We start from the raw sequence: 11,043 nt of genomic DNA, 5'->3' as shown, positions 1-11,043 counted from the left end.
CTTATGTTAAAATTTAAGGGGAAATATGTCTTCCCTTAATTTTAACACAAATTAGAATTTATTTTTGTATGAAACTTTAATGCATCTAAATTTTAAAAGTAAATTATTATACTCTTTTTAATTCAATTCCAGGTTAAATTTTCTTGCGCATAAAATGTGTTTCATATTAACATTTAAATTGTTTACACGATACTCTTATTCAATATCAATTGAAAAATATATTAATATAATTGGATTAAAAATGTTATATTTATTTATTTTTAAAATTTATGAATCAAAATATATGAAAGTCTTGTAAATAAATGAATTCCAATTTTATATCAAAATTTAAATCTAAAAGAATATTTAACTCTAAAAATTATAATTAATAGTTAAGTATAACTTTTTTAATTATTAGTTTAACTGTCTAAACTATATGATTTATTTATAACTAGATCTATCTTATTATTATGCGAAAAGTTATAATTAATAGATAGGTATAATTTTTTTTTACTTTAACATTTAACCAACAAATACAATTTGATTAAATTTAATCTATTTATATCAAATAAAAATTTAGTAATTGGATGGAAATGGTTGGATATAGTTTATGAGTGTGTGAAAAGATATAACTAATAATTGAGTGTAATTGTTTTTTACTTAAACAATCTGATATGAGACACGAAAGAATTGATCCAATAAGCAAGAAAGTGAAATGAAGTTGATAGGTAAGAAGAGGGTATTTTACTAAAGCATAGAATATGAGAATGATGAAGGTTGAGGCTAAGAAAGGAGGATGAAAGATAAAGAGATAAAACAATCTGAGCCACAGCTGAGTTGTGGGAAATGAGGATGGTAGCTATCGCTTTCCTTCTTCCAAAGTTTCCACGTAAGACCTTTTTAGCTATCACTTTTTTTTTCACATTTTCTTCGTCTTTTCTTTCCCTCCTTTCATTGCTACCTTCGGTTTCCGTTTCTTCTACTTTCACTTCCTCCCTTTCTCAAACTGCTAATTCTATATCTTTTAGGTCTTAGGCACCAAAAATATGTCCAACAACTTTTCTACTATACCATTTCTTCAATTTCTATTCAATCAACTTTTACTTTTATATGTATGAAAAATTATTACTCATTTCATAAACTTTAAATTCTCATATAATTCTCTTATGATATTTTCTATTGTCTATTTTAACTTTAAAATACACTTATTTTAATATTTTTAAAAATAAATAAATAAATTTTCAAATATTAAAATCCGTGTAAAGTATAAAAAACCATTTGATATTTAGAATGCCTCCATCAAAAATAAAATTACTTTTTTTTGTTATATTATTGTGAGTAAAAGCCATGTAATAATATATACATAATTTTAGATTTTTATGGCACTTAAGCATTTAGTTAGACATAGTTCTTTTTTATTTTTAAATATGGTCATTTATAATGAATTATCTTACAGTTGGAGCAATTTTCCCATAAAAAATGAAATTGACTTATCTATAAATTAAAATTACTTTGGTAGGATCTAATTTGCTTAAGTTCTCGTACAATTTTTAATTCCTTTTTTTATTTTAAAGTCATGTACTAGGTTAATTTTAACTTATCAATAAATTAATCCATTTTTTTCATATTTTTGTCTCTTAAAATTTTGAATATGCTATTATCAATATGATAAGGGAAGATAATCAAATGATGGATTGAGAATTTTGAATATGAAAGAAGCTTGAAGATAAGGTTGTAGGGGAGTCAACTATGTTCTTGTTTTAATACAGTGCATATACTTTGGTTGGTAAAAGTTCAATCTGTATTCTGTATTGTTTTTAGACATGATGGTAAGTTGAAGTTATGGATTTATTGACAATTTGGAGTTGATATTTAGGATGGATTTTTGTATATATATGATTTAGTATAAGTGGTACGAGGGTTTAAGTTGGATTGAAATCTGAAAATTTTTGAAAGAATGTGAGTTTTGGCCAAGTCTTTTGCTATGCGCGAAAATCACATATTTTAGGTGGATGATTATATGAGAAGGATGATTTCTTAGTTGGTATAAGTTGAGTAAGAAAAATTACTCCTCACTTTGTTTTTTTGATATTAGAGTTTGGTGTGGTATGAGTATGGAGTGATATTGAGACTAAGTATGAGATGATTAGCGGATAACCATGAATGTGTTGAATCTTTGATGGGTTTTAGTTTATTGATGCTTGAGGATTGATTATCATGGATATGAGAAGAGTTTATTGGAAATTCAAGTGTGAGTCTAAGTCCCACATGGGATAGAAATGAGAAAATAGATCACTATATAAAGATGAAAGACCCATTAACTTATTGCCTTAAGGTTTTCGGTAGAGAGTGGTGTCAATCCTTTTTTATGAAAGTGTTTTGGAGACTTGTATGGTGTTCGAATTCGTTTTTGGGAAAATTAAGAGCAATTAATTGATTAAAATCATAATTAACTTGTGGAATAACTTTCTAAGGGCCTAGTTGGGTTAAGGAAAGGAGTTTCTGGGAACCTCATGTGGTAGTATGGGTTATGCCAGCAAAACTATCCCTATAAGTGCAAGACCACCCGATGACTTCCATCAATATTATTTTATCTAGATGAGTCATGTCTATGATGATTATGATATGTTTATTGAATGTTGGGTTATTTGACTTGTATGTTGGTTTATTTGATTTGTAAGTTTGGGATTATGTTATAGTTTTAAATATATCATGTTGTTTTCTACTATATTAGCTCACCCTTGCTTTGTTTGTTGTCTGGTTGTATATGTATTGTGTTTATGTTTTCTCAGTGATGATCATCTGGTGGGTATGAGTAGAAGGTGATGAGATGCTAGTGGAGCAAGCTTTAGATGGCGGAGCGACTGATGCTTAATTTTCCCAAGGACAAGATCCATGTTTTGGTTTTTGTTCTAAGTTCGGAATGTATTAAGTTTAAATTTTAAGTTGTGGTTTGTATAATTATGAGGAAAAACTTTTATTCTTCCTTGTGTCTACTGTTCTATTTTATCAATGATGTAAGAACTCTATTATAGTTTAATGCTATAATTATTGGGATGTTACAAGTAGGAGTTACGTTGACTTCTCATGGTGCAACTTGTAGAGGAGAAGGTGTACTGTTCTTAGTCCAGTCCACACATAAGGTTCTTCAGGTGAGAAAACTTTCCAGAATCTATTCTTTCTCATTTACAAGTTCATAAACATTGTGGGTGCTAATGGAATCCATTCTGGGGTTGTATGGAACAAATTCCAAACCCCTGGAATTGATTATGTGTTTGGTTTAATCGATTTCGTGTCAAGGAAGATGATGAAATCGATTATGATGCATGTGGTTCTAGTCATGAAATAACATGAAATTGATTCCATGGTGTTATAAATACAAGTGGAATCGATTTTGTTTGTCATAGGGTATGACATAATCTATTTTGTTCGTTCATTAGTATGATAGAATCGATTGTGGTTGCAAGCGAATTCATTTTGTGTATTTATTTAATTAAATAAGAATGAGATTGAAATCGATTCCATTTTCTCAAAACATGTAGCGGAATGAATTATGTTCTTTCACATGAAATCGATTATGTTTGTGAGAGAATTGTTTCTGTGTATTTAATTAAATGAACATTGAAATCGAGTTTGTCGAGCTAAAATTGAGTTTGTCGAGCTAAATTAAGATTTTTTTAGCTTGCATGTCAAGCTTAATGAGCTTCTTTTCTATTGTCGAGCTTGACGAGCTGGAACTGAGTTTTTTTTGTTTTTTATATGTTATTTTACCTTTGATATTTATAAAATATTTAATATGTTATTTTTTTTTTTTGTGTGTGAGGTGAAAGACATCCAACGCCCTGATTCTGGATCGTCTTAGGTGAAGAAGTGGTAGTTCCGATTAGAGCTGTCAAAATGGGTCACAACCCGCGGGTCAACCCGGCCCGTCACGGGTTCGGACCGGGTTGGGTTTGAAAAATACAACCCACTTATATGCGGGTCAGATTTCAACCCGGCTCATTTAGACCCGGTTCATGCGGGTTGAACCCGTGGTGAGTCGGGTTGGCCCACCAACCCACCTACCTAATTTTTTTTTTAATTTATTATTTTATTTATGAAACCCTAAAAAATAAAATACTCTCTTCACTCACTGTGTATACCAAAAAAGTAACCTCTGCTCTCACAAATCACTCTCACGGTACTTGCTCTCATTTGACGGTGCTCTCACCCTCACTTCACTGAAATTCTTCAAGGAGGAGGTAAAACACCCTTCCTTTTTTCTTCTCTTTTCTTCACATTTTTTGTTATCTCACTTCTCTTTCTTTTTTTTTTAGAAACCCTATAATGACAAAAATAGGGATTTGCAAATTTGTTTTTTGTTCTGGGGGATTTGAAGGCATGAAATGATTATTTTCATGTTCTGACGTGCTTGTATCAGATTTTGTTCATTTTATTTAAACAATTTCAGTATACATTATTTGAACAAGCTCTTTTTGATATCTTTGAATTTGGGAAATTATGTTACAGATTAAACTATTAATTTTTTGTTGATGTTATTGAGTACTGGTTCTCTTTTTTTTTACTAATATTTTTTTATTGATTGTCGGAATTGTTCTGATATTAGGAAAATCTTTATTAGTGAATTTGGAGACAACAAGAACAAGGGTCAAAGGTTACAACAGTTGATGAAGAAGATGATTCAAGAGAGCGAATTTATTGTGGATTTATCTATTCAAGATTCTAATATCGTAAATGGATAAGGAACAAAAAATGATGAATATAAGAAACTTATTTGTATGTTTTTTGTGTTTGTATTTGGATGAAATTTGGATTATATTGTACTTTTGGAATATAATAAATAATTGTCTTGTTAATTAAGCATGTTGGTTTATATGATAATTATTTATTATTTAGTAAACACTTTATAAAACTATTTATTAATTCAAAAATTTAATTATTAGTTAATCCAACATGCTTAATTAACAGCACAACTATTTATATGATAAGCATGTTGGTTTATATGATAATTATTTATTATTTAGTAAACACTTTATGAAACTATTTATTAATTCAAAAATTTAATTATTATTTATACCAACATGCTTAATAAATGTTAAAAATTTAATTATTAACAGCACTTTATGATAATATTTATTAGTTATATATAAAAATTTGATTTGTATGTATTTTCTTTTCATCCCTTTATAAATCCATCTACATCTACTTCCTAATCCAAATAGAGTCCAAATACCTTAATATCCAATTTGCTTATGAAACTTCCCATCGCTTATGTCTCAACTTTTCATTCAACTTGAGAGCAGGTGATTTTGGCTGGAAAACATAACACAACGTACGTACACTTAAAGTTTAGTAGCTATCTACAAAAATATTTTCATTTTTATATTTAATTAACAAAACGTTACTTTATTTATAAAAAGAATTATAATTTTTAGTTTAATATAAAATCCTTTTAGTATTTTTCTTTAAAAAATATTAATTATATAGCCGATAATTTATTTTAGTGAGTGACACTTAACGAACATGATACAAAATTGGTAAAATATTCTAAAAGTTTAAAGATTTTTTTTTTTTTTATAAAAGATCTTTACTTTGAGAAAAATATGTCTCATTGCAAAATAATGGCATAAAAAAACAATCACAACTAGAATAGTTACAATTAAAAAATATTTCTTTCCAAAGACATGAAAGAGATTCGCACTGTAATCTGTCAGGCATTATATATATATATATATATATATATATATATATATATATATATATATATATATATATATATATAAATAACTGTAATTTAAGTAAAAATATAAAATGTTTACTCATTCCAAACAAAATCTCTATGTATTATACAAACTTTTAACATGCTATGGACAGTTTAACATTAATTCTACCTTTCCCATGCATAACCATGTCAACTATAGTGACTCTCTTGCACCCATTGAAGAGGTGCCAGTAAAGTAAAAGGGAAAAGAAAAATAACATTAAAATTTCATTTGAAAAACTAGTTTTGAAACCAATAATACAAAGGATATGTATCAAGGAAGAACTCATTCTTTTGTTTTGAAGTTGTTCTCTTTTACTTTTCTAGATCACTGCATCTGAAATGTATTTGGTTGTTTTGCTTGTGCAAGCATTTCAACCACTTCTCTCATGGTTGGTCTTTCCACACTGTGTTCATGAACACACAACTTTGCCACAAAAAACACCTGCTTTGCTTCAGTCAAAGGAATGTGATGTAGCCTCTCATCAAGGATCTTCATTACCATCTCTTTGTTCCCATTTGTTTGCATCATGATCCATTGAACAATGTCTAATCCATCTTCCCCAAAGTTTCCCACTGGTCTTCTCCCTGTTATGAGCTCTAGCAGCACCACTCCAAAGCTGTAAACATCACTTTTCTCATCCACTTTCAATGTGTATGCATATTCTGTAACATAAATAAAAACCAGTAAAAAAAATGCAGGATTTCCCTAGACTGTTATAATAGACTTGATATCACACACATATATGATGATGTTAAATGTTCACACAAACATATATAAAATAATGTTAGATGGTCATCATCCATGTCAATGATTTTAGTCCTACAAAAAGAAAACACTATATTTTAGATTTTACATGACAGACATTGATAAATCAGTCATTGTCGATTGCCAAATTACCAAAGTATAAGATTTTGCTTGGTTGTCCTTTGAATAGGAATTAAATGTTGCAATAGAATGGTATAAGGTAAAAGGATGAAATTATTAATTTAACATTGAGGAAAAAGTGAGCAAGTTAAAGGAAGACTAGTCCAACATTATTTTACAGATAAAGGGAAAAGCTTCATTTTGATTTTCCAAAGTAACAAGTTAAATTTCTAAAAGATAACCAACTTGTGTCTTGTGCCTAAATTTCTTCACGTTTCTTTTTCATCTGGGGTTTTGAGAAAGTGAATCATAGATCTCGATCTGAAACTTTGTGGGGGGTAAAATATATGCATTTGGTTAATGTGCATTCAGTGACTGTTACTGATATGAAGATGGTCAAAAAGGGAGGGCTGTGATTTGTTCTGGATTAAGGGTTTGTAGTTTCAAGGCATGCAAAAAAGCAAGCACACACCCAGTTAGCGTGAAAAATAAAAGTGAAAAGAATTTCCTCTGTGTTAGTGGAGCCTTTACTGGTCAGTCTAGGAATCCACGTACATGCTGTTGGACATTGTGGTCCCATAACAAAGACCAAGTACATGCTACAGTGGCTACGAAGGGGAAAAAACATTTCTGTACCCAAAAAATCAATGACAAGTGTATTTAACACATGAAATTTTTTATTTTATCCTTGAGAAAAATAGCCTCTATAATCATTCATCTTGTTGCATGCTAGCATTTCACTCATTTCATTTGGCCAAACATACTTACTGAACAGCTATGTCCTCCAAATATTTTGGAGGGAAAAACTCTTACAAGGTCACATATTTATCTGTCAGTATGGTACTGTAATTTGAGGACTAAACAAGTAATTATATATATTTTTTATTAATTAAAATGACATGTTACTGAGAACCAAAAGTAGATTTAAGACTAAAGATTTTCAGTTTAAAAAAGAAGAGCTCAAACTTTTCATCTTCAGGTAAAAATTGTTCAGACCATGTGTGCTTAGCACTATAGTATGCAATATTTTTTATTAGGTGGAGGGAGGGGTTTAGGTAATAATGTCTTCAACTTGAGTTAGTGATGCTAGAAAATTGGAAGATATAACCTGAAGTTACCTATCATGATTCTCCAATTATATGTAGTTGAATATTTAAAGTACCTGGAGCAATATAGCCATAGGAACCAGCAATGGAAGACATGCACTCTGATGCACCATTATCTTGCATGAACTTGGCAAGCCCAAAATCAGCAACATGAGCCTCAAAATCAGAGTTGAGGAGTATGTTGTTTGACTTGACATCTCTATGGATTATCAAAGGGGAACAATCATGGTGCAGATAACAAAGTCCTTTTGCAGCTTCTATAGCTATTTTGAGCCTAGTGTCCCACTTGAGAAACTCACCTCTTTTTCCATGCAACATTTCCCCCAAGCTTCCATTTGGCATGTAATCATAGACAAGCAAATTGGTCTCTCTGTTTGAGCAAAATGCTAACAACCTCACAATGTACCTATGTCTGATTCTCCCTAATGTTCTTATCTCTGCAGAGAGGCCATTGTCATGAGAAGATCCTTTGTTGATTCCTAAGAGCTTCTTCACTGCCACTTCCTCTCCATTTGGCATGGTTCCTCTGTACACAACCCCAGATCCTCCTCTTCCTATTACATTGCTTTCCTTTATGCACCCTATGATGTCCTCACTCCCATACTCCAGCTTCTGGAATGCTGTTAACTTCCATGAATTTGAGTGCCTCCTAGTCTTTCTACTCTTGATTATGGCCAAGGTTGCAAACACCAATGAGCACCCCAACAATGCCAATGCAAAAAGGAACTTGAACTTCCCAGGGACCCCATGTTTTGCAGTCTTTTTTTCTTGAGACTCCAAAGTAGATGTTGAAGAAAGGTTGCATGGCTTGGATTCATAACCACATAGATGAGGATTACCCACAAAGGATGTAGAATTAAAGATTGAGAATTGCCCCCCCTCGGGTATTGAACCTGAGAAGTTGTTGTGAGAGAAATCTGCTGTAGTTAAGCCCTTCATGGTCCTAAGTTCCTTGGGAAGGCTTTGGTTTAGGTGGTTCCATGAGACATTGAGATAGTTTAATATGTGGATTTGAGCAATTTGAACAGGAATGGGACCTGATAGCTCGTTTTGGCTGAAATCTAAATAGGTGAGTAAGACACAATTACCTAGCTCGGGTGGAATAGTACCTGAAAAGTTGTTGATACTTATATCAAACTTGAGGATGCTTTTCAACCTCCCTATAACTGGTGGAATTTCTCCAGAGAATCTGTTTTCACTAAGCAGAAGAATTTGCAAGTTTGGAAAATTTGAAATTGAGGCTGGAAGAAACCCTGAGAAGCGGTTGTTTGATAGGTTCAACTGTGCTAGTTTGGAGGGTGTGCTGCTTGTTGATTGTGGTAAGCCACCACTAAGATAATTGTTCTGAAGCTCCACAAGTAAAAGTTCAGGCAAATAGAGAAACCCATGTGGCAATGGCCCGGTTAAGTAGTTCTGACCCAAACGGACTCTTTGGAGTGTGTGGCATTGACCAAGATCCTCAGGCAAAGATCCAAACAGAAAGTTCTTGAGCAGGATCAAAATTTTCAGCCTCTTTCCAAGGCACAGAGATTTTGGCACCAAACCAGTGAGCTTATTTGTTGACAAATCAAGCTCAACTAACCTGCCATTCTGTCCAAGATTTGAAGGAATCACTCCAGTGAAGTTGTTCTGCCAAAGCTTGAGAGTCTCCAAGTTTGGTAGCTCAGAAATGAAGTGAGGAATTTCTCCATGCAGCTTGTTTATGAACAAGTTCAAGAGGGTAAGCTCTTGAAGGGCTGAGAACTCATCAGGGATGCCTCCTGTGAGCATGTTGAATGATAGATCAAGAGCTTTTAATCTAGTCAAGTTTCCCAGCTGGGGAGGGATTGAACCACTCAGCTGATTTGTTTGCAAGAAGAGAGTGTCTAACTTCTTCAGGTTTCCCAACTCAACAGGAATTGGACCTGTCAAGCTACAGTTTGCAATGTCTAGATGAACCAAATTGGTGAGCTTACCAAACTCTGGAGGGATTCCACCATCAAACTGATTATAGTATCCCAAGAAAAGATGAGTCAAGTTGGTGAGATTCCCAAGCTCACTTGGTATGAATCCTCTCAAATCATTCCCTGCAAGGGACAGATACTTGAGCTGCCACATGTTTCCATAGCTTGGAGGGATTTCCCCAGAGAAGTAGTTCCCTCCAAAGTTCAAGTGCTCGATCTTTGGGAGATCAGTGACACCCAGAGGAAGTGACCCATTGAAAGCATTGTCATAAGCATCAACCACTTCGAGCTCCTTTAGCTGGGAGAATTTCCAACTCAAATTCCCACTGAACACGTTTGCAGACATGTTGAGGAACCTCAGCTTTGGTAGCTTGTGAATGTCACTTGGAAACTCCCCAGAGAAGCCATTTCCCTGGAGTGACACACTCACAAGGCTCAAGAGTCCTGTGATGACAGGTGAAAGTGACCCTGAAACATTCAAATCTGATATGTCAATTGACACCACAGACATGTTGTCACGGTCACACTGAATGCCATACCAACTGCAAAGGGACAAGTAGTTTGACATGTCCCAGCTTCTGAGAGAAGAGTTAGCAGCTCCAAAATCTTGCTTCATGGAAACAAGGATTGAAGCTTGCCTTCTCAAGGAAAGTTGAAGTGAAGAAACACAAGCAGGACTAGTGAGACACACAAGGAACAAGAGCATGCAAAAGGGTACAAAACTGAACGAAGAAAGGGTAGCCATTTTGTGAGAGAGAAGTGGCTGAGAGGAGTAGAATATGAATGAAAGAAACCAAGTACACTATGAGAGGGAAACAGAAATTACAACATTTCATAGACCTTAAAAGGTTTATCTGGTTATACACTATAACAGAATGATAAGATTAATTGTCTAATGAAGAGCATAGAAAGCTAACACAAACAACACTAGCAGCATCCAATGTTGTTCTCTTTCTTTCCCTTAACACTTTTTCTTCTTCACATTCACAGCACACACTTACACACACTGCTTTGGTGTCATCTTTAGCTTTTAAAAAGCAAAAGCAAAAGCAAGTGTTGTTGGAGTAGAAAATAAAAATAAAAATGTATATGGATAACCATTAACCACAGACAGATTCATCACCCAATTAATGTTTAGTGTTCCACTTTGTGTCGGTTTTTGAAACCAGTTTCACCATTTTCCTTTGCTTTTTCATTTCACATAATTTTCCTCTCTCTGATTTGTGAATGAGAGGGTCCAACATGGCAGCTGATTCAGATTTGGAATCTTCTTTCATGCAGCTCTAGTGACATGATTAAACCATCCATGGACATCTTTAAGTACCCGTCATGGTCTAGAATGCAACTTTTGCATCAAATTTAAGCGTTTTTTTGTTTCTGCTGAAG

At 33.0% G+C, this 11,043-nt stretch overlaps 1 protein-coding gene across 1 annotated transcript; it reads right to left on the bottom strand.

The window, feature by feature from the left end:
* Positions 1–5,944: 5,944 nt before the first annotated feature.
* LOC106753049 (leucine-rich repeat receptor-like serine/threonine-protein kinase BAM3) lies at positions 5,945–10,619 on the bottom strand. Its single transcript, XM_014634835.2, has 2 exons — positions 7,771–10,619; positions 5,945–6,406 (listed from the first exon to the last, which is right to left on the bottom strand). The coding sequence occupies exons 1-2, from the start codon at positions 10,400–10,402 to the stop codon at positions 6,069–6,071; spliced, it is 2,970 nt and encodes a 989-aa protein (XP_014490321.1). The 5' UTR covers positions 10,403–10,619; the 3' UTR covers positions 5,945–6,068.
* Between the last annotated feature and the right edge of the window lie 424 nt (positions 10,620–11,043).

This window comes from Vigna radiata, unplaced genomic scaffold (assembly GCF_000741045.1).
Source record: "Vigna radiata var. radiata cultivar VC1973A unplaced genomic scaffold, Vradiata_ver6 scaffold_95, whole genome shotgun sequence".
NCBI classification, from domain to species: domain Eukaryota; kingdom Viridiplantae; phylum Streptophyta; class Magnoliopsida; order Fabales; family Fabaceae; genus Vigna; species Vigna radiata.
Note: the sequence above shows the minus strand (reverse complement) of the source record. Positions and strands in the feature narration are given on the sequence as shown.

What these genes read in the sequence shown, in the direction of transcription:
- LOC106753049 (XM_014634835.2), bottom strand. Translation starts at nt 10,402, where the DNA reads ATGGCTACCCTTTCTTCGTTCAGTTTTGTACCCTTTTGCATGCTCTTG. An exon ending in CTATGGCTATATTGCTCCAG is followed by an intron (nt 6,407 to 7,770) that starts GTACTTTAAATA and finishes TTTATGTTACAG; the next exon opens with AATATGCATACACATTGAAA.